Below are 23,936 nucleotides of genomic sequence, written 5' to 3' on the forward strand. Positions count from 1 at the left end.
AAGGTTTCTATGCCAGAACTCCAAGACATACACCACTACTGACCCAAAAGGACAAGAAAAGTCGGCTCAAAAAGGATATAAATAAGCCACAGAAGTTTTGGGATTCTGTTCTGTGGTGCGATGAAACAAAATTTGAATTTTTCGGCACAATGGATCAGCGGTGTGTCTGGAGGAAGAAAAATTAAGAAAGAACACTGTCCAAAGTCAAGCATGGTGGTGGCTCAGTGATGCTCTGCAGCAAATGAACAGCTGAAAGTCTATACATTTTGATAGTAAACCTGATTTGCAATGAAGGTTGAATAATTTTGATTGCAACGGTCTGCGTGTATGAATGTGTGTGTGTGTGTGTGTGTGTGTATGTATATATATGACAAATATATATATTTGTCATATGTCTCTGATATGTGTTTGGTTACAAAAGACATTTAACATCTTGTGATGAACAATTACTTGAAATGATGTAGGTGTTTATCTGTATATTTATATAGGACAGAATGAGATCAGAGCTGAAAATTCAGCACTGGGGATCCAGAAATTTTTTTTCTTAGAATGATGAGTGAGATCTTGTTATTTTTATTTTGTAGGAGCTAACAGCAAAACCTAACTGTTATCCATTATGTTTGAAATTGTAGAATTTTTTGTCTCTTAAAAACCACCATTGAAATGGCACTAACAATGTTCCCTTGTGACGTCAGTTTAGGAAAAAATTGCTAAATTCTCACGGAAATAATGTAAATACAACACCAACCAACAAATTAGCACAAGAATTGCTAGGTACATCACAAATAATTTATTATACACACATTTAATGTGTTTCAGAGCAAACTTTTCCTTTAACTTCTTTAAACTATGTCAAATAAAAGGTATGCAAATTTGTTTGCTTATGTTAGTGTCAAGAACAAATCAACTTATCATATATTATATAATATATTTTAACAACACTGTGGTGACAATGTTGTAAAAATACTTGCAAGAAAAAGTTGGTTTGCCAGGCATCTAAAAGAAACTTCGTTCTTATATCATGTTAAAGACAAAAGTAGTTACATGCACTGATGTACACAGAGCAAAAAGTTACACAGCCACACGTTAATGCACTTATGGGCATCTACACATGAAAAACTCTTATGTATGAAGAAAATCTGCTACTCTACAAAATTCTGATGTGAATGAAAGCAAATCATTTCTACTCATGTGATGCATTTTCCAGTGTTTTATGTAATAGTAATCTAAAAATAGGCTATAAATCATATATGAAATATGTAATAACCCAGGGCATTAATGTGACCAACATGTAACAAACATGTACAATCCAGATTTTAAAATGGGAGACAATAAAATACACATTTTCCTTGCATTCCTACAAAATCTGTGCAAATTTTCCTATAATATGTATTTTAATATTAGCAACAGGAGAAAATTGACAGTTGATTTCACTTAATTTTTTTCTTTTTAGTGATCTTCTGCCATGTTATCTTGCACCTGATAGCTAATATATAACATGAGCAGACATACAATTTTTCTAGCATGAATGGGTGCTCAAATAGTGCAAATTTACTCATTATCATTTGGATCAATTAGGCCTTGTGTTCACAAAAAACATGAACTTGGGCTTTTCTTTATTAAAGTGCCGTTTTTGGGGTAATATTACAAAAAGCAGCAAATATAAGGCAAAGCCTGCGCATGGCAGATTATAGTGAAAATAAGATTAAGATATCACTTCATAGTGTAGTATTGGGCAAATGCAAACATAGCATTAATGTACCCTACCTTAAGTATGCTACAAAAATAGGTGTATGCATTGGATAATGCTAAAGTTACATGGATTTCCTAAGAAAAATCAAACACCAATGAATTCTGAAAGATATGCAACAAAAAGATTCACACTGAAATCTACTTTCCTATGAAACAGCCAAAAATGTCCGGAGGTTCCACCTAAATCTAAGCCATCAAAATGGTTATCTTGTTTATAATTAACTGCTCTGTGACAGATTAGAAGTAAAGACATTTTAAACAAGGAACACAGCACTCCACTTTTACGTTGCCGTTCTGATATATAAGCAGTGCGGAGAGAACTATGCTGCGTTTGGTTTTCAAGCGCTCCCATCACCTGTTCTTAGCTTCCGAGCCATAATCATCTCTGGTGTGGCTCTCTTCCGGTTGCTGGCAAGGCCAAGACAGCACATGAGATTGATGAAACACGTGGTGGGGTTGAAACGAAAGCCAAATTCACTGGCCGCATAGTCAAAAGGAAACGTGTGATGGAAGTTGTGGAAACCTTCCCCTGTGAATGACCAATGTCAACAGTTTTAAAACAACCAATTTATAACCACAATAACAATTTATATAGACACTAACTCAACAAACCAAACTAAATTTTAAACGAATTAATTTCAAATCTAAATATCAAACCAACTATCTGTAATCTGTTTGCCATTATTCATATTATCAACCCTGGGTTGCAAATGGTTTTTATGATTACCTGAACTATTTAATAAACATTGTAATAATGTAGTCATTTAGTAGGAACTATTGTCATTAAATAATCCAGACTCAACTACTGTGAATGGTCATGCACAAACCCCTACCACATTACTAGTTGGAAGGGAAAAAACACAAATATACCAAAAGTTCCAAATGTGACAAGCTGGTTTTCTCGAGGGTTGATATTCCTGTTGTAGGGCCGGTTGCCGTACATATGTGCAGCGCTGTTGACTAACCAGGTGATATTAAGAGAAATGGTGTAGCGTAAGATGGAGGCCAGGAAGTATGAGTTCCACAAGCTTTCACCCCAGAAGTACCATGGCACCATAGTGGGCAGGAGGAAGCACATCACCAGCACTGATATTTTGTAAAATCTGGATAAAAGAAAATGCACGTGTATGAGATATCTTAATAGTTTACATAGTCTCACCCTTCATTTATAATGAATAACTTCAACATACTTTATTAGAAGACAATCAAAAATGTCTTTGTTGTTCAGTGACTTGCATACTGTAAGTATTCAAAATTCCAGGTTGTAACAATAAAAAATGTGGAAAAAGTGTGAGGGGGTGAATACTTATGCAAGGCACTACAAGTTTTCTTCAGGATTACAGCATAGTGAACCTACTTCCTCTGGAACACAACAACAGGATCAGCCAGCAGATCGCTGAGGTCCAGCCGCTTGCCTTTCTCAATCACGTCCTTGTGTTTATACACCAACAGCCAGCCTATATGTGAGAAGAAGAAGCCTCGCTTTGCATTGTGGGGGTCGGCATCTGTCTCTGAGTACTTGTGATGGGACCTGTGATCTCTGGACCATTCAAAGATATTGTTCTGCAAAGAAAATAATGCATTATACAGGGAAATCCATGTAATCACCCTTCTGAAGTTTTAGGAAAGTTGTCTTGCATCTAGATTTCATTCGGGTGAATACAAGAACCACTGAAATGAACTGCAAGAAAGAATGATAAGCTGTAAAATAAGCAGAAAAGTTGTAAGAACATATGTATTCACCCACTTTGCTATGAAACCCTCTAAATAATCAACTTCCAACCAATTAACACAGGTGGATTTAAGTCCAACTGTGTGCAATCAAAGTCTCATATGATCCGTCACATGATATCAGTATAAATACACCTGTTCTGAAAGGCCAATGAGTCTGCAGCACCAGTAATCAAGCAATATGAAGACCAAGATGCTCTCAAAACAGGTCAGAGACAAAGTTGTGGAGAAGTATAGATAAGGGTTGGGTTATTAAAAAAAATCCCAAACTTTGAACATGGAGCACCATTAAATCCATTATAATACAATGGAAAGAATATGGCACAACTACAAACCTGAGAAGAGAAGGCTGCCCACCAAAACACACAGAATGGGCAAAGAGAACATTAATAAGAGATTCAACAAAGATAACACTGAAGGAGCTGCAAAGATCCACAGCGGAGATGGGAGTATCTGTAGATAGGACAACTTTAAGCTGTACATGTAAAAAAAAAAAAAAAAGTGCCATTGCTTAAAGAATAAAAAGAAAAGAAAAAGAAAACATATTTGGAGTTCACCAAACAGCATGTGGCAGACTCCCCAAACACATGGAAGAAGGTTCTCTGGTCAGATGAGACTAAAATTGAACTTTTTGGCCACGTAAGAAATGCTATGTGTGATGCAAACCCAACACTTCCCATCACCCCCAGAACACCATTCCCACAGTGAAGCATGGTGGTGGCAACATCATGTTGTGCAGAAGCTTTTCATTGGTAGGGACTGGAAAAGTGGTCAGGATTGAAAGAAAAATGGATGGGACTAAATACAGGGGAATTCTTGAGTAACACCTGTTTCAGTCTGCAAGAGATTTGAGACTGGGTCAGAGTTTCTCCTTCCAGCAAGACAATGAGCCTAAGCATACTGCTAAAGCTACACTGGAGTGGTTTAAATGGAAACATTTAAATGTCTTGGAATGGCCTAGTCAAAGCCCAGACCTCAGTCTAATTGAGAATCTGTGGCATGACTTGAAGATTGCTTTACACCAACACTTGAAGGACCAACACTTTACATCTAAACTGAAGGAGCAGTTTTGCCTTGAAGAATGGGCAAAAATCCCAGCGGCTAGATGTACTAAGCCAATAGAGACATTCCCCATAAGACTTTCAGCAAAAATGGCTGTACAAAGTATTGACTTAATTATTGTTTGTGTCACAATAAAAAATATTTTGCACCTTCAAAGTGGTAGGCATGCTGTGTAATTCAAATGGTACAACCCCCCAAAAATCCATTTTAATGTCAGGTTGTAATGCAACAAAACAGGAAAAACACCAAGGGGATGAATAGTTTCACCATTATACCATAACAATTTGCCAGCTCTAACAATTATTGTTTTTTATTTAATAAAGAATGATTAATACCCATTTATACAATGGTGCTTGAAGGTTTGTGAACCCTTTAGAATTTTCTATATTTCTGCATAAATATGAAATAAAACATCATCAGATTTTCACACAAGTCCTAAACATAGACATTGAGAACTCAATTAAACAAAATGAGATAAAAAATATTATGCTTGGTCATTTATTTATTGAGGAAAATGATCCAATATTACATACCTTTGCGCTTAAGGTTGTTGTCTTGCTGCGTGTGTCATATCACAGCAAACCACTGACTCCATTTCCCAGAATGCACCACCAGCCACAAACATGGCTGAAGTGGACTACACCCTCTCACACATACACACCTTCTCCGGAGTTCTAATCAGAGACACCTGTTCCCATTTACACTCACAATCACACCACACATAAAAGAGACTGTTCAAACACTTAGTCTTTGTGAAGTATATGCCCAGTTGCCTTGTCTCTGGCATTAACCAAGCCTTATATCTTGTCTGTTTATTCATGTTTTTGGACTGTGCTTACGCTTACGACTTTGTCCCTTTGCCCTGCCCTGTTTGTGCTGTTTGCCTGATCGCCTGACCTCTGCCTGTTCATGATTATCGTCTTCTGCCTTATAATTTGGAGTTTGGTTCTGTCTGCGCCTACATTACGTGACAGTATGACGCACTTTCTCTTGAGATTCAGTTCAATGGACAGATGCTCTGATATTTTCTTTAGAATTTGCTGGTATACATTAGAATTCATTGTTCCAATGATGGTAAGCCATCCTGGCCCAGATACAGCAAAACAGGCCCAAACCATAATACTACCACCATGTTTCACAGATGGGATAAGGTTCTTATGCTGGAATGCAGTGTTTTCCTTTCTCATTTAAACCAAACATTTATATTTTGGTCTCATCTATCCACAAAACATTTTTCCAATAGCCTTCTGGCTTGTCTATGTGATCTTTAGCAAACTGCAGATGGGCAGCAATATTCTTTTTGGAGAACAGTGGCTTTCTCCTTGCAACCCTGCCATGTACACCACTGTTGTTCAGTGTTGCCAGAGCCATATCTCCCTGCAGTTCTCGCCTAGTTTCCTACTGACGCTAAGCAGGGTTGAGCCTGGATGGGAGACCTGGGGAGAATTAAGGATGCTGCTGGTATTAGTGAGGCCAGCAGGGGGTGTTCACCCTGTGGTCTGTGTGGGGCCACTCAACTGCAATAATCCCTATGCCTGAATTGGCTACATCAATCTCTTCTCTCCACTAATACATGGTATGTGGTGGGCATTCTGGCTCGCTATGGCTTCCATCGCATCATCCAAATGGATGCTACCCACTAGTGGTGGTTGAGGATCCTCCCCATACTATGTAAAGCGCTTTGAGTGTCTTGAAAAGCACTATGTAACCGTAACCAAGTGTTCTCATGATGGTGGACTCATGAACAACATTAGCCAGTGTGAGAGAGGCCTTTAGTTGCTTAGAAGTTACCCTCTGTCCCTTTGTGACCTCGCAGACTATTATACATCTTGCTCTTGGAGTGATTTTTTGTTGGTTGACCAGACCTGAGAAGGATAACAATTGTCTTGAATTTCTTCCATTTGTACACAGTCTGTCTGACTGTGGATTAGTGCAGTCCAAACTCTTTAGTGATGGTATTGTAACCTTTTCCAGCCTGATAAGCATCAACAACTCTTTTTTGGAGGTCCTCAGAAATCTCCTTTGTTCGTGCCATGATACACTTCCACAAACATGTTGTGAAGATCAGACTTTGATAGATCCCTGTACTTTAAATAAAACAGGACGCTCACTCACACCTGATTGTGATTCTACTGATTGAAAACACCTGACTGTAATTTCACCTTTTAACTGCTAATCCTAGAGGTTGATATATTTTTGCCACTCACAGATATGTAATATTGGATCATTTTCCTGAATAAACAAATGACCAAGTATAATAGTTTTTCTCTCATTTGTTTAATTGGGTTATCTTTGTGTATGTTTAGGACTTCTGATGATTTATGCAGAAATATAGAAACTTCTAAAAGGGTTCACAAACTTTCAAGCACGACTGCACTTCTATTTAATCCAATGGACAAGTTGTTTCCTGTTATCACTTAGGTTCCAGCTTGTTTGAGTTTTTTTCCTTAGGAAAATGGTCAAGCTATAACAAGTTTTGAAAGTACCATGAAACAGATCTCTTGATCTATTGACACTAATGGCAATAAACATATAAGTCAGCTTTATAACAACTTGGAATAATCAGAGATTACTGGAGATATTAGACTCTGTGACCAAGAATGGTTTGTATCAATTGTTCCTCATAACACAAAGAACCATAAGGAATGATTAAAAGTTGCCATAATAATATTCATGCTGAATGGTTTTGCTTATAGAGTGCCATATTATGTATTTCATGCCTGCTAACTCAGTTTGACATTTTCTTACACAAACAACAGCATATGTATCATCACGCTATATCCTAATCACCTGGAAGGCCATGGAGTTGGCAGCAGCCAGGAAGATCCTTAGAGGCAGTTTGGCTTTGTAAGACCTGTGACTCCATAAGCGATGGGCCCCAGCTGTAATCCCAAGGGCTGTGATCATGAAACATATATAGGCTGCAAAGGAAAAGCACAACACAGCAGTCTCCTCATTAAATATCTAAAATATACCAGTCAGTAGAAGACACCTCAGAGTGAAAATGGTAACTTAAGTAGCCAGTCTAGTGTTGAGGAGGCAACTGGCTAAACAACACAAATGGCTTCATCAAATCATATGAACACCGACTACAAAAACAATAACTAATAATATTTTCAGGCTCCAAAGTGTAGTAAGGACTAATCAAGAGACTGGAGCATATTCTGCAGCAATGATAGCTGAAGTGAATGAGTTTGTCTGGTAGAGGCGGGGTGTGTTCAGCCTCCTCAGGCCTATGTTTCCATAGAAACTGGACTCTTGCTATTTTTTTCAGACTGTAACATTGGGTCGGTTGCACATACACGAACACACCTGATGGTTTTGACATCTACTACAAGCACCACACTTTGCTGTGGAGTGTTGGCCTTGATGATAGTCCTTCCTTCAGTGAAAATATAATGATAATGCTTTTGCCCAGTGCTTGATTAGAAGAATTTTTTTGACTGACAGGACAGTTTCATTGATTGACTCACACATGATCTATGTATGAGCAAAAAAAAAAAAAAAAAAAAAAAAAAAAAAAAAAAAAAAAAAAAGCATCCGCATAATACCACACATATATCAACACTGGAAGGGATAAAAAACAAAAAAACAAAAAACCCAAACAATTTTCCATCAAGTTACATTAAACACATAGGCTGCTGGTGGTGTTTGGGGTTATTGAAAATTTGTCAGGAATATAAAGCCATTCAGAAATAATCCTAAATATCATATTTGTTGTTTTTTCATTAGGGTTTGTAGATGTATGTGATTAAATTATTTATATGAGGTGAGGAAAATGGCTCACTGTTTACATGCATGAATGAATACAACCTCATCCGTGTGTTTTCTTTCAACTATGACTTGACTACTGGCAGGATGTTCATACACTGGGCAAAATGGATCAGGAAAATGTTCATTATTACAAAACACTGAATGCGGTATAGTAGATTGATGTGATAATGACGGAGGTTGGTAGCTACACTAACAAACATAACCCAAAGTGTTCACCTCGTTCTCATACTTACACCAGATCCAGGTGAAGGGATGCGCTTTGGGGATGAGGAGCAAGGAGTAAAGTGCGCCGGTATGAAGCATACTCATGAGAATAACGTTTCTCCAGACGATGCGCAGATGCTTTGCTCCATTCAGCTCGCGGCTCTCAGCGCCATCCGGTCCGGCTCGGTCCGCCACCTCGCAGCGCTCATCATCCGGAAGTGCGTCCATCTCTAAAATACACAAATTACGAAAACAGCGTAGATTTTTCGGGCCTCTGGGGATCAAAACAAATAGATGGAAGCTCGGTTGATATCCCTGTGAGTTTGTATAACAGCAGCAGCTGATAAAAAAAAAAAGCGCTCCGAGTGGTGACTACGCAGCAGAGACGCAGGATCCCTATTATACGCTGGAGAGTGTATGGAAGGCCATACGTGCCAAAATGGATCCAAAGCCGTGGCTTGGTATTGAGACCAGAAGTGGTGCCACCCATTGCCGGTCCTAGAATTCTGGACTAGGGGCCCTAAGCAAAACTTTGTCAGAGGGCCCCTGTCAGTGCCTTCTTAAAACCCCCAAATGACCCCCACCCCTTAATCTGTTCAAACAACATACAGTGAGTTGATTTAAATACATTAATAATTCTTGAAATACACAAACTTTAGAATAATTTGCATTGTTTTTAAAGCACTGACAAGAGTCATACGACAGCTTGCCTTGCTGAACAGGAATGTTTATTTCCTATCCATTAAAACGTTTTGATTATTGATGTCTACCGACACAAACCAAAAATTATATTTCATCATGGGATGTTTCTAACGAAACACAGTTGACTACTATTGAATCTGTTGATCTGGACTGACTGGAGTATTAGTTTTAGTTAATTCATTGCATGGTTTTTCAAGACTAAATATGAATTTAAAAATATTACAAAAAATACATATCTTTAAGTACTTCTTGCTTTTTTGCTTCACGCTCTTGGCACTTTTTCTTTCTTTTTTATGCTCCCGACAGATAGCTTCGTTTGGAAGCCATAGCCATATGTGAAAATGCATGTCAATGAGGTCATTACTTGCCACATGATTTCCGAGTCCAAAACAGTAATTAAATATAATAAATGTATTAAAAAAAAGAGAGAGAGAAATTTCCATACGTCTCCTCTAAAGCTGAATCCGCATTTATATTTGCATGTTATTAAATTTTTTACCGATGGTAAATAATATACGAGATCAAGGGGGCCCCCTGGTGGTTCGGGGCCCTAAACAACTTGCTTAGTTTGCATATAGGGAGGACCGGCACTGGTGCCACCAATAACAGAGCCATTGCTGCCTGGTTTCAGCAATGACAGATCAGTTTTCTATGGCCCCATTCACATCTTGCATTAACATGAATCAGAATCGTTTTATTGTGATTGTACAAGTACAATGACAATAGACCATCTCCTATCATTAACTCTTACATACAACAGAAAAAAGATACAAAAAATGGCACTAGCCAAAAGTAAACAAATTTATCAACTATAGAAAAAAAAAACAACATGTACATACATTGAAATATATATCGATCTGCCATAACATTAAAGTCACCTGTCTAATATTGTGTAGGTCCACCTTATGCCACCAAAACAGCTCTGATCCGTCAAGCCATGGACTCCACTAGACTGCTGAAGGTTTGCTGTGGTATCTGGCACCAAGTCGTTAACAGTAGATCTTTAAGTCCTGCAAGTTTTGAGGTGGATCCCACAGATTCTCGATCGGATTGATATCTGGGGAATTTGGAGGCAAAGTCAACACCTTGAACTCTTTGTCTTGTTCCTCAAACCATTCCTGAACAAATTTTGCAGTGTGGCAGGGCACATTATCCTGCTGAAAGAGGCCACTGACATTAGGGGATACCGCTGCCATGAAAATAGATCAATGTCAAATAAGTTTCAACTAATATGTCCGCTCATAATTTCAATACAAAATACATTTTAGACACCAGTGATAATTATAACGATTCATATTCAAGTCATTCCGGGCTAATTTTTCCCTTTACGTTTAGAAAGAAGACCAGAGCTGAGAAATATTGAGCACTTTATTTGACCACTTCATTAAAACGCAACACCCTCATCCAATTTTTACAACAGTCATTTAAACATTGTGCATTGATTCCCCCTCAAAATTATAGGGTACAGAACTTGTATACAAAATAAGGAGTTTGAACAGGAGTGGTGAGAATGATTAAAATGATGTTACCAGTGGCTAGTTTTCTCTCTGGGATATCGCTCCCTACCGTTTAAACCAGCAGTGGCTCTAAAATATCGTGCCATCATTTAAGATTACATGATATAAGTGTCAGAATATTGTGAATGGATGGTGATATTGAGCACTAAAATATTTCCTTTTATTTCAAACCAATTCCTGGTGTAAAAGAAGGACTACAGTGAGTCTACCACTTTCATTCCACTATTTCTGCAGTAGACAACTGGGATACTTCGAAAGCATTTCAGACATCTCTCTCTGGCATCAAATTTTCAAATTACTATAGAAAGAAATAAAACTAGACAGCCATATAACTAGGCAGCCTTGGTTTGCTAATGCTGTATAGTTACTGATTAACTCAAATCTTAAAAGATTTAAATAAATAACATTTATTGAAAATATTTCCTTGTTACCAAGATTATGTAGATCCTGGTAAACGGATAAAATGCAATTACATTTTTTTTTTTTTGCAGGAAATTGCATTGAACATCACTGAAATGGCAAGGCTTCTAATTAGCACACAAAGCGATAGCCTAAAATTCTTACTGACAAAAATTAGAAGGGAAGAAAAAAAAAATCTAAAATGATAAGCCAGAGCTCAATTACATAATAGCAAATATCTGACAAATCCGGTCTGGCATGTGATTGATTTCTCCAGGCTGTGAATCCTATGAGTTGCCCAAAAACATGGACTCAAACAAAACAAAAAAAAAAAAAAAAAAAAAGAGGGGGAAACACCCCCATTGCACTCTGCTCTGCCATGATTACAAATATGAAATAATGGCAACATAACCATGTACAAGACCAAAAACTTAATTAAAAAAAAAAAAAAAAGGTAAAGTAAAGAAACGCCTGTAAGCTGGATTGCCCTATTCCAGATTTAAGACTGGCAAAGCATGTCAATATGAGTTGGTCCTTATTGACTGATGGCTTGTGTTGGAGTTGCGGGAATACTGGTGAGTATTGTGTGCGCACATGGCATCAGACGCCCAGCTTATTAGCCTGCGTTAGCACCACCTTCAACACTGGCATGAAGGCGGAGGTCTCGCTGAAGTTACTGTTGCTGACGATGTGTGTGTGGATGTTGAGGCTGTCGGTGTAGGCGCGCGACTCGATGCTCCGAGCCATGTTGTGCAGGCCGCCCACGATGGCCGGAGAAAGCTGGAGAAACAGTGGAGGTGATGTTAAATAAAATGTTGAAGCCCTAGAATTGTACATTTCTACCGAACAAAGCTGCATAGCTCATTATGGTTATACAATGGAAAGCATTTAAATTGAGGTGTAGAAATCCCAGAGATTTTCCTCCATAAAAACATCTAATGTTGGAATTAGACCTTGGCTTTAAAAAGTTCAGACTTCTTGGCAACAATGAACTAACGTTATTTAAACGGCATTAAACTCATGGAAGGTTTTACCCTAAAACATCGATTCAAAAATAATATAATGTTGAAAGTTATCTGTTTTGACCTCATTGATGGTTGAAAATCTATGAAGATATCCTTCACACTCTCAACAAGCCTCAAAAAAGAAATCTGTCGGGGAGTAATTCTTGGGGACGTTAACAATCGCGATAGCAGATAGAGAACTGATCTAACTAAATGTAGCCTATTTTACAACTAAAGAAATTGCTAACCTAGCTAACTTATGTAGATATTCATGTACTCAATTAAGTTTCGTTAGCACCAGTGAAGCATAAATATACCTCGACTGAACTAACGTTAGTATCTGACGGGGCTTGGTAGCCAAACAAAGGTTGTGTTCACACGTTACATCTTTTTTTCTGATGAAAACCACTGGGGAAAACCGTTTCTTCCACCCATATAAAAAACAAACAAACAAACAAGTAATATTTGCAGTTGAAATAAATAAAAAATTCTCTGTCCATCTCCTTTATGTCCTTTGATTAATTATATATGTATTTCAGCATGTATATTCTTCCTATGTGTACAAGTTGAGGTAATCCACATATATTTTCATTAAATCTTAAATATGTTACTTGGTGAAACGAATAGACTTTTGACTATAAATACAATAAGTATTTCCAGCTTGACTGCATGATACATTTTGCAATTAAGGACCATAGAACAAAGTTTTTAAGAGACTGCAGACGACAGCTAAAATATCATGACACTTCATGTTGACGGTCAACCAGATTCGCATTACACCCATTTCATAATTCATATTACTAACAATGTAAAGTCTGAAAGCGAAGGCTTGGCAATGGAAGAAAATATTTCAGCAACCCAACAAGTATCTGAACTCTTGAGAGGAATGCTAGATTGTGAGTAAATATTGCTCTATCCCAGACTTATCAATCAGGCTAACTCGAAGGATAACAAGATCTGAGTGGTGCCCCACCTTAGAAAGTAAGTGTGATGGAATTTTCATTAAAATACTCACAGTTTGCTCTCTCAGTTTGTCATAAAGGGACTCTAGTCTCTTGTTAGCATCATCCAACTTCCTTTTGGTTTGCTTATGAGAAGACAGGAAGAGACTGATTAGTTACACAAAAGAAAAATAGCTAGACATAAGCCAGAATCCTATGAGAAGACAAATTAAACTAACAGGGTCTGTGGCAGCAGCCAAGCACTTCTGGATCAGGCCCTCGAACGTTGTCTTGAGAATGAGGTGCTCGTCTGGGATGGGCTTCTTTGTGATCTTCTCAGTAGGGAGGGACTGCATTGGCTTGGAGCAGAAAAAAAGACAGACAATTCACACTGAAGTTTTATTTATCAATTTGATATGGAATCTGAGCAGGCAAGAACTACATTGCCCTGAGACAAACATATGCCCGCAGTCTATATTTTAAGCTACATGAATATATATGCTTATACATGCACATACAGCTTATAAACTCAAATGCACTAAAAAAGTGCATTTGAGTGCATGCAACTGTTTTGACACCTGTATGATATCCCCAGTGGGTGCCCCTGGTGGCCCCTCCAGAGGCATGCTGGGCATGGCAGGGTTTCTGAGTGTAGGAGCCTGTGGCTGTTGTTGGATGGGGTTGAAGGGAGCAGGAACACCAGCTGGCTGTGGAGGAAGCTGCTGCGGTTGAAGAGACGGCTGCATGGTGGCTACAGGCTGCGGCTCTCCTAGTGGAGCCATGATAGGGGCTGTGATTGGAGCAGGAGGAGTGTAGTTTTCTGGGACCTGGAGACAGTTTTGTAATCAACAGAAAGAAAAATCCATGGTTCAAAAGGCAGAGATGTACATTTTATATAATTTCTAATTTGAAAAAACGCAAGAATGGTAAGCCATTAGCAAAAATTTTCTGTATGTTTGGAGGTATTATTTCTGTAACAGATTATAGAACTGTTTAGTATGGTATATTCAGCAGGTTATTGAACTGTCAAAAGCGGGATTTGTTTCACATGGGGAAAGTAAAGTACAGGTTTTTCCCCCCCATTGCTTCGGGATCCCATGATGTCAAAGACCATAGCTGCTAATCATCAAGAACAACGTACCAGGTAAACTGTTGTTTTCACTCACCAAGCATTGCCTGTAGACATCAGTGTTGGTAGCTGCTTTGTGCTTCTAGCAATGAACTCCTTATGCTGAGTTTTATGTTTGATGTTTTGCAATGTTACACGTATTGTACGAAAATGTTGTAGTGTCTCCCCTTGACATTTTTGCAGAGCATATTTTGCTTTGCTTTGATTGTGAAATACATCAAAATTGATGCTATTTCATGTTGTTTGTTCATTAGCATGACAAACTATACTAGGATCAGGTAATAGGTTTTCATAAGCCTTGCAGAATCTGCAAAATATGAATAATAATAAAAAAAGAGGGATTTAAAAAAAAAAAAAACTGCAATTTTATTTTTTATTTAGTACTGCCCCGAATAAGCTATTTCACATAACAGATGTTTACATACAGTGCACAAGACATCATAATTTAAATTATTATTTTGTATTCCAGGAAACATGTAACTATCTTATGTAGCTTCTGAGCTTTGTGTAAATTCAGTTATTAATGTGTCTTATGGGACTATATGTAAACATATGTTATGTGAAATGGCGTATTCAGGGCAGTGCTAAATAAAACACTGAATGCAATTTTTATGATTCCTCTTTTTTTTTTTTTACATTAACATTTAATACATTAACATTTTGCAGATTCTGCAAGTCCTATGTAAACTTAAGACCTCAACTGTATAATTACATGGTATTGAATGTTGGGTTGGCAATTTTTTTTTTTTTTTTTTAGCACAAATGAATGAGCATCGGTATCACTGCATCCCTAGTAAGAACCAATAGACTTGGCTTTTCTATAAGCTTACAGTGAGCAAATCCATCAACATTAGATAGCATAGCGCATCATGAAACCCACCTTCTTCTTCTTGGATCCTCGGATGAGAGCGGGAGGATCATTCCAGCCGTTCTGGGGCCCTAAGCCAGAACAGGAGACGGGTAATGTCATTAATCATGTTTATAGCCTATGCTAAACTATCTAACACTTTTGGTCTTAATTCAATATGCCATATGAGGATTGGTCACAGCATGTGCATCTTCATTAATGCATCATCAAGAAAGCTGGTTAAACAAAATCAATGATTTCTTTTTAAGCACCAGCCAAAATAAACAGGTGTGCAGGAATTACAATGCTTGGTCATCTTAAATGCATTCTAAAAATAGTGAGGAAAACGGCTTTGATTTGACAATTCCTGTGCAATACACTGCACTAAATTTAGAAGAAAAAGTACATTACAGTGCTGAAAAACAGAACTGCTGCACCCACAGCCCTATTTTCATCAGGGTAAGAGCTGACCTACATTGGTCTTCATGCACAGGGCTGATCAGCATACTGCACTTATCAGATATGGAATCTAGGGCAACTGGTCATGCTCATTATGCCTTTCCAGTCTCAGATTTAAGCTATAAACCGATTGCTTCCATTATTTGCCCCAAATTTCCATAGCAGGACTTTTTATATTTGATTTTGCATAATTATTCCATCACATAATTGTCATCACAGCATGATTACAGTGCATTATACAATACTATGCACTACAACCGATATGAAAATTCACCTTCGTAAAACCAGGTTGCATCTTGGGTAATTCCCCCTGTGAACAAAACAATATCAAAATGTGCTTTCTAGAATTGAGCCACGTCTATTTGTTAAAATCGGATTTGGCCGGGAACAATCATTATCCCTGCGTTCTTGTACTTAACGCACAGGAAATCAGGGAAAGGGCCAGATTAATGAAAGACTAAAGCAGCCTCCTATGAATTGATAGGGTGTTCTGCATATATAAGAACCACCTTCACATTTTAGAAAGAGGATAGACTGATATAATTAGAAGCAATCCACTGGTTTTACTGTGATTCCGGGTTTTTTTCCTTTTTTTCTTTCTAGCTCATATTTTCTTTGGACCTTTACCGGACTATAGAGGTAGTACACAGAGAATAACTGAACTGAAGCGCCCCCTAATGTCCTTAAATGTTATGTCACGATATTTTCTGGTATTTATTGGGATAACGAGTTCTTTTGACGCTTTAAATATAGTACCATTCACCACTGTTTTTGGCTACAAGTGACAGCTGCATGCAGTCTTGAGAGCCTCAGAAACACAAACATTGATCTAAAATTAAACTGATTTTCTGTAACCAAACCAGCTCCAGATTGAATAAATAGCTACTCGTTTAGTGATAAACTCCTCCTCAGCTTCAAGACCGCCTTCCACCATACTTGTTTTCACTCTGCACCTGTGCTGCTAATGGAGACTTTCAGGACACTCTGTAGGTTGTTTATTTTTTTTTTTTAAAAAAACCTAACTTATCCCTAAAGCAAAGTACAACTCTTTTTAATAATTGTTTTATTTGTGAATCTTTCAGCTTAAACACATGTATCTTCCTCCCCGACCCTAATAAGGTCTGAACTAATTCACATAAAATGTAAGTAATCACATCCATTTCTTCTTATGCTAACTGCTCCTTCGTTTTAGCAACCACGTCCCACAGTTTGGGACACCTGAACCATAATAGTGAGGCGCAAGAGTAATGGCTGGAAGATGGTTAGGTGTTTAAGTGGGAAAAAGATATTAATCTGGTGATCTCATGACCACAAGGCTCCAATAATGCACAAGAACAAAAAAACTACTCTCCAGCAGTAAGAATAACATTTGAAGATAAACAGATAGACGTAAAAGCTAACGTTTAACCGTGTCAGAGGCAAAAGTCCACTCACACTTTTACTGCTCACGTTTAAAAATAAACTACCTAGTTAGCTAATGTTACTACTGTGTTTTCACAGAATTCAAGTCACTCAAGGACCGATTACACAATGAGTCAAAAACCCAGCATGTCTGCTGCTCAACACGGCTCCTACGTGCACCCGACTACAATTAAACCTCAGCCACAAAAACCACTCTGATAAAGAATGCGTATAAGCAAGGGGACAGCTCATGTAACCTCAAATCTGTGGTACAATGAGCTGTATTAGTTGTCCGTGTAGAAAGCAGCAGACTGAGGCTGTCGTTGGAAGTGTTTTAAGAGAGTTTTAAGTGAAGGCACTGTGGTGCAGACCTGTTCTCTGGGAGGCTGGGATCATGTCGGGCTCAGCCTGAGTACCTGAGGCTCCGGTTGGTGGAGGCGGGAGGAAGGCAGTGGGAGAACCCGGCCCGCCGTGCTGGAACGAGGCTCCCGATGAGAAAGGAGGAGGAGAGAAGGATGCAGTGGAGGGAGAGGAGAGAGGGGGTGCACTGGGAGCCTGCTGGCTTGCAGAGAAAGGATGTCTGGGGAAGGTGGGTGGTGCAGCCTGAGATGAGGCAGGAGGCATGAACTGAGAGGGGTAGAAAGGAGGAGCAGCAGAAGATGAAGGTGGAGGAGGAAGAGGAGCAGATGTAGAGGAGGAGTACTGGAGAGGTTGATAGATTGCTGGTCCCCCAGCGCTAGGCGTGAACTGCTGGACCTGGGGGTAGGCTGAGATTTACACAAACAAGACAGAGAGTCGGCAAATGCAGTCAAACACATTCCAAAAGGCCAAACATGCAGAGATCCTTTACAGTATGAAAAAGTTCTAATGTAATTAGTTTTTAGCATTCAGAAAAAAAGATGGATACAGTCATTTGTTAAAAATGTTCTCATGCAGAAATTATCAACAGCCATGTCAAAATGTTTTCTAACATTTAAGCCATCGCACATTCCAACAGAGTTTTCCTCCATTCTCTTTGGAATGGAAAAAGATCCAGAAACATTGTAAAGATGTTTGCCAGTTCGGTCAATGGTTAAGAACCACTTTGTGCATGTGTGTCTGAGAAGCTGAGGTGCATCTGAACACTTACTCTGGTACTGCTGCGAGTACATGAACGCATTGGAGGCAGCAGGACTTGCACTCACTGGAGCCTGCAAAGGGAAAGCTGCTGGCTTTGGCTCACTCTACACAAGAAACAAGAAAAAGAAAACAAAGCAGGAGAGGTATGATAAATAATTTCATAACCAAATCATCATGACCTCTGCTCTTCATGAATGGGGTCCAGGTTTCATCTGGCACCAAGACCTACGATCAAGTCATGTCAGGTCAAAATAAAATTATTTTTAACCATTTTATACGAAGCATGAGATTGTAAATCAGCTTCATGTAGGAATAGTTTTAGGATTACACTGATAATGCACCATGTAATGTAATGTAATGTGTAGGGCTGTGACGGTGGCAGCTTTAATGACCAAACAACCGCGGTGAGGATTTATTTTAGCTCCAACAACTCAATACAACCTTGTTGTGTCGTGTTATTGCAATGAGAAACACCGGAGGGCGCTGTGGGATACAGTATCGTGATCGACTCGCAAGGAGAGAGGAGAAGTGGATAATAAAGAGATGGAGTGAAACACGGTCGCAGTTTCTCTGACAAAAAAATAATTTCTTATTTTTAAGTGTAGTATACCACAAGCCTAGAAAACTGAAAGAAACACCAGTAGGACAGTAACCTAAATAATATGCTAAAAATGGAAATATTAACTAAAATAAAAACCGAGGCCGGGTGACATGCCTGGAGATGTCTCCTGAGATTTACAGGCTAGTGTTTGCCTGGTTAACACTTATTTTTCCCCACAAAGCCGACATATGGCTTCATCCAAATTTATTGGTTCACCTCTCTTACTAGGCATGAATCCAAAAGGTTTCCAGATCACCGATGTAACATTTGGTTTCTAACAAGATTCATCACAGCGGCAGAACCCGAAGTGAAATAGCAGAATTCGCCTGACTGGATTTTGCTGCGTTCAAACCAACCTGCGCCAAACTAACAGACAACACCATATAAAGTGTTTGATAATGATTACGCAATTTGTGTATTAACATAAAACCTCCCGCTATATGGTAGGCTATAAATACAAATTAATATTGCAACTGTTATTATTATTACACTTGTATACAAAACGTTGTACTTTGTGCTCGTCATATTGCCCACTCGAGCAGAAACATTAATTGTGGTGTGTGATGTGACAAACACCATGGTGGTGCGGTTGTCATGGCAACCGTCACAGCCCTAGTCATGTGTATATTAGATTAGACAGTATTATAAAGCAATGTATTATATGAAAAGAATATAAATAGCCTTAAACTGTTGCAAGTTCCACATAGTACCTACAGTCATAGGAAATGTAAAAAGATATTTTATCGATCAGACTAATTGAGGCTTGAACTTAATTTAAAAACATCCTTGCATTACAAAAGCTTTTTGTATCCTGCACTGATACAATGCAATGCTGTCTAACAGGGATGCAAAATATGGACCAATGTAACAAAATGCAATTATTTTGCTAGATATTGCAATATAATGCCATGATGAATAAACGTTATAATTAAAGCCTGTTTATAATCCCACAGGCTTTTTTTTGTTTCTTTAAACAAAAAAAGAAGAGAAAAATCCCCACAGAAAACTCTGAAACCTACTATTTGCATATGTAGTCTTCTATGACTTCTACTGAGAAGGCCAACATTGCCATAACCGTTAAACATACTACATCGCCCCCTACCATCTGACATACAGCTGCGCATCATTTGTTCCACAGTTTGCTTTAAATTACCACAAGGCAGAGGGGAAAAAATAAAACCGAATGGACTGAAAAACCTTTGGACCAGTCGTATACGAGTTGCTGCTTAAGATATTCATGGCATAATACGAGGACTGAGAGTGTAATTAACATGCAGATGGACAGAGTAAGCATTGGAAAAATATCAAAAGAGCTCTTGATCAGCAGCTGCTCCTGGCACAGTGTGAAAACTGTGAAAACAAATAAAAGCACAAATATAGATGTTACAGGAAAAAAAAAAGTAAGTCTGACATGCAAGATTCATGATGGACTAAAGAGTATGACATGACTGACAATGGGACATGGTGCATCCTACTGAGAGTTGAAGGGAGATGGGTTTGGGGGTGGAGGGGAGTCAGCGCTGTGATTTACTGTGGGAGATTTCGGGTGAGCGTGTCTATAGTATTGCAGGTCTGTAAATTCGAGTCAGTACTGCGGTTATCACAAAGAAACACGACAGTTCAGTTTGGAAATGGCTTTCTAAATACTAAAATAGCAAAAGAGAATAAGAGAGAAGGGTTCTTGTTTGATGAATTAGTGCATGTTATTTAGGATTTACAAAGCAAAGGTGCTTTCACACACACACACACACACACACACACACACACACACACACACACACAAAAAAATAATAAATAAAAAGCTAGCCTGGGCTTCCAAGTGCCACAACAGACCACTAGTTTGAATTACGCCATTGCCGGAAGCCCAAGAGAGCATAATTAGCCGTGTTCTCCGGGTGGGAATGATGGCATTACCCACTCTCCTGTCAATAAGAGTGACAACAATTATGGGCATCTGTGAGCTCATGAATGTGGAAGAGAGCAGTTATTGATTTCCTCCAAGTGCATTCAGCTGCCCTGTGATGTAACATAAGTGGCAGTTAGAAAAGATTTATATTGCACTTTCACTGGAAGTACATACGTGCTGGTCAGAGGTAAGCAAAAGCACTTGACATCACTCTGAGCTCTTCTGGTAAGTTTACATTTTTGTCAACTTTGGAAGCTCCTATGTGAACAAACTTTCTAGAAAGTTCCCATAGAATTCTAGATAAAACACATACTGGATGTTAAAAAAAAACACCTTGTGTGAAAGCACCCTAAGATGTTTATCTTTTGTTTGTTAGAACAAGTCAGAGAGAAAAATATAAAGTAGTCTGGATAGAATCTTCATCGCGAGTTTAATTTTGTATAATGAAGATTTCTAAGGTTAGCTAACTAGTAATATGAAAGGGTCGGAATCTTGGAAGATCGTCACACAGCACAGCAGGAAGACTGGTACAAAAATGACTATATAATGCGCTCACTGACTGCCTTAAACATGCCTCTGGTAAGAACAAATCTCAAGAACACTCCAGTTTCCTGGGAAAAAGAGGTATGTTGTGTTGTGCATGTGTATGGTGCGGGCACAGCTCCGTCTGTACCTGCAGGTCTTTGGCTGGGGCTAGTGGACGAGGGGCACTGGGCAGAACGGTTGGGGTTTGGTTACTCCAGGAAGTGACAGTAGAGGCAGCCCTAACCTGAATACAACAGAGACACACACACACTCACACACACTGTGGCTGCCGTTGGATGAGGAGAATGGATAGGATGCAAATGGGGGGAAAAAAGCTTAAGGAAGGAGGTCAGAGTGATTTGGGGGATGCTGTACATTAAGGAGTACTGACGGTTGTCTAAAATCCCTCATCTGAGTGTAACACTCACTGTTAAGAAAGAAATGAACCAATTACACAGGTCATATCATTTCCAAGAAAAAAGGTGGCGGCATGCAAAATAAAACTGTGCGTGTTAAGTCAACTCTACTATCCTGAATATTCTGTAATAAATAATAATTTAAAAAAACAATATTTCAAGACTGTACTATTAAATGTGTCAAGTATTTCATCTCAGAACATTTATTCTGGATTCTCCTACTGTGTATTTGATAGGAGTGTATAAATGTATGCGTGTGTGTGTGTGTGAGAGATCAGTACCTGCTGGTAATACTGTTGTGTAGGAGCCGCCTGAGTGGGCTGAGGAGGCAGTGATTGAGTCTGAGGTTGGACTGGTGTGTAGGTTTGCTGAGGCACAGCAGCACGAGAAACCGGATGTCTGTTGTGTACAGGCGCTGATCCATGCTGACCCAGTGCTCTGCTCAGACGCTCTCGCAATTGCTGCACTGCAACCTGGGGAAAAAATAAATCCCAGCCATCCAGATGATGTTAAATGTCTAATGACAGTCTAAGAACCCTTTCACACCCTATTAGTCCGAGTCTGATTTAGAGCACAATTTTTGTTTGCACACTGCACATAATTGAATGAAGTTGAAGAAGAAGAAAAAAAAAGCCAGAGCTAATTTTATTTATATATATATATAATTTACTTATATATATCAGAGCTCTGTAGCTCTGTCCTCACATTTACAAAAAAAAAATGCTGCTTCTATCCCATAATACACAGCATGCTTGGTTCAGATTCATTCAGGGTTGAATCGCTTTCTCACTGCGATCGAACCACACTGGAGGTCATGTGATACCAGACCAAGACCACATCTCTCAAATGCTCTTGGACCAGATGTTTTGATCCATATTTGAGTGTCATTAATGTGTTCTGCCTAAACAAATCGCACTGAGGAGGAAAACAAACCAGGGTTTGATTCAAATGGACTAAAGTCTGCATAAGTGAAAGCATGCCAAGAGTACTAAATCAGGTCTTGATGTCCCATTACTCATTTGAGAGGCTTCACAATTGTACCACATGTTCAGTCACACTGACTTCACACTATTTGACAATAGAACATTCAATGTGAGAGGTTTTTAAAATTCAGACAGTAACTGGAATAGGAAAACTGAATAGTATTAGTACTATATACAGGGTTCGTACAGACGCTTCGTAATGAAATTAAAGAACTTTTCAAGCACTAGTTTTCAAGGACTATACATGAGATGTCTGTCAAACATTCTTTATTTCTTCTTTTTTAAATTCCAAATAAATAAATAAATAAACAAACAAAAACGACATCAAAACAAATTTTTTACATGGCACCTTTTGTAGCCAAGCTGGACTAAATGTGCATTTCCCAGGCATTGCTTCATCTTCACCATAACTTCAATATACAGTACTCCAGGTGAGTGATAGCAGTACTGTTGCCAACAACTTGGAACGTTGCAAAATGTCACAAGATGATGTCATGTGCTAATTAGCATATTCCTTACGTCATTGCCTTGTATTTGCATTCTGCCTAGTGTCGGCTCTTTACATCGGTTTGCTTCTCTCCTAATCTGTGCTCACATACTGCGTTAATACAGTTCTAATACTGTTTTAATTGAATACAGTTTTAATACTGCATTTTAATTCCCAATAAAGGTGTTCTTATTTACAAATTTTTCTTTTTCTGTTGAAGACAACGGAATGAGAAAGAAATGGCGACCTAAGCGCGTCCCATTAAAACTACATGTGAACCAGCAGTCACTTCCAAGCCTTTTCCAAGCTGCTGCTCTTTACTGCTACAAAAAGTTGGCAAATTTGTCACTATGTACTTTAAAAAAAAAAAAAAAAAAAAGGAGCCACTAAAGCAGGGGTCACCAACCTTTTTGAAACTGAGAGCTACTTCATGGGTACTGAGTCTTACAAAGGGCTACCAGTTTGATACACTCTTCTGAAATAACAAATTTGCTCAGTTTGCCTTTAGTTATATATTATTATTGATGATAAATGATACTCATCTATGTGAAGACACTGATCACGTTAATGATTTCTCACAATAATTATCAACAATGAATTAACAAAGTGGGAAACAGATAATATCAATATTCAACACTTTATTTCTATTAATCGCAGCAATTGTTTAAATTTTGAGATGATCACTTATACAACATTTCATAGGAAAAATGTCCCATTGTCACTAGCCACTGACAAACCATTTTAACAAATCATGAACTATGTTGCACCATGTTTGAAAAAGTTAATCAATTATGTAATGTTTGAGAAAAATCAACTTTCATATTTTTAAATAAATCTTATGACATTTTGAACTAATGACCAAATCTGCGGCATTTAACAAAATTACATCTGATACATTTCATGAACACACTTTCGAATCGAACACAATTTTTCAATATTTTAATTCAACTTTGCCATGGCACTGCCATGTTGCCACT

The 23,936-nt window shown here is 38.4% G+C and overlaps 2 protein-coding genes across 10 annotated transcripts in view; both read right to left on the reverse strand.

Moving 5' to 3' along the window:
- Nucleotides 1–463: 463 nt before the first annotated feature.
- On the reverse strand, nucleotides 464–9,150 carry LOC128620798 (stearoyl-CoA desaturase 5-like). The gene is made up of 5 exons (XM_053646104.1): nucleotides 8,553–9,150; nucleotides 7,336–7,466; nucleotides 3,110–3,315; nucleotides 2,623–2,855; nucleotides 464–2,281 (listed from the first exon to the last, which is right to left on the reverse strand). Exons 1-5 carry the CDS (start codon nucleotides 8,749–8,751, stop codon nucleotides 2,091–2,093), a joined length of 960 nt encoding a protein of 319 aa, XP_053502079.1. The 5' UTR covers nucleotides 8,752–9,150; the 3' UTR covers nucleotides 464–2,090.
- A 1,428-nt stretch (nucleotides 9,151–10,578) lies between these two features.
- Nucleotides 10,579–23,936, reverse strand: part of sec31a (SEC31 homolog A, COPII coat complex component) — a 31,348-nt gene continuing 17,990 nt past the window's right edge. For 4 of the 9 annotated variants that reach the window (XM_053645108.1, XM_053645107.1, XM_053645105.1 and 1 more), the window contains 10 exons: nucleotides 21,771–21,962; nucleotides 21,222–21,317; nucleotides 18,052–18,145; nucleotides 17,294–17,689; nucleotides 15,796–15,831; nucleotides 15,096–15,154; nucleotides 13,665–13,913; nucleotides 13,326–13,445; nucleotides 13,161–13,232; nucleotides 10,579–11,921 (listed from right to left, as the gene is read on the reverse strand). In XM_053645108.1, coding sequence (XP_053501083.1) covers nucleotides 11,742–11,921; nucleotides 13,161–13,232; nucleotides 13,326–13,445; nucleotides 13,665–13,913; nucleotides 15,096–15,154; nucleotides 15,796–15,831; nucleotides 17,294–17,689; nucleotides 18,052–18,145; nucleotides 21,222–21,317; nucleotides 21,771–21,962 — 1,494 coding nt within the window. In that variant the 3' untranslated portion in view covers nucleotides 10,579–11,741. The remainder of the gene's footprint in view (nucleotides 11,922–13,160; nucleotides 13,233–13,325; nucleotides 13,446–13,664; nucleotides 13,914–15,095; nucleotides 15,155–15,795; nucleotides 15,832–17,293; nucleotides 17,690–18,051; nucleotides 18,146–21,221; nucleotides 21,318–21,770; nucleotides 21,963–23,936) is intronic. The other 5 variants (XM_053645110.1, XM_053645112.1, XM_053645111.1 and 2 more) reach the window with 5 other exon arrangements.

This window comes from Ictalurus furcatus, chromosome 16 (genome assembly GCF_023375685.1).
Source record: "Ictalurus furcatus strain D&B chromosome 16, Billie_1.0, whole genome shotgun sequence".
Taxonomy (NCBI): domain Eukaryota; kingdom Metazoa; phylum Chordata; class Actinopteri; order Siluriformes; family Ictaluridae; genus Ictalurus; species Ictalurus furcatus.

Excerpts from the sequence above, each read along its gene's own strand:
- LOC128620798 (XM_053646104.1), bottom strand. The coding sequence starts at position 8,751 with ATGGACGCACTTCCGGATGATGAGCGCTGCGAGGTGGCGGACCGAGCC. Across the intron at positions 7,467-8,552 it reads TCCCTTCACCTGGATCTGGT|CCTATATATGTTTCATGATC; the intron begins GTAAGTATGAGA and ends TTTCCTTTGCAG. Across the intron at positions 2,282-2,622 it reads TGTCACATTTGGAACTTTTG|GGGAAGGTTTCCACAACTTC; the intron begins GTATATTTGTGT and ends GGTCATTCACAG.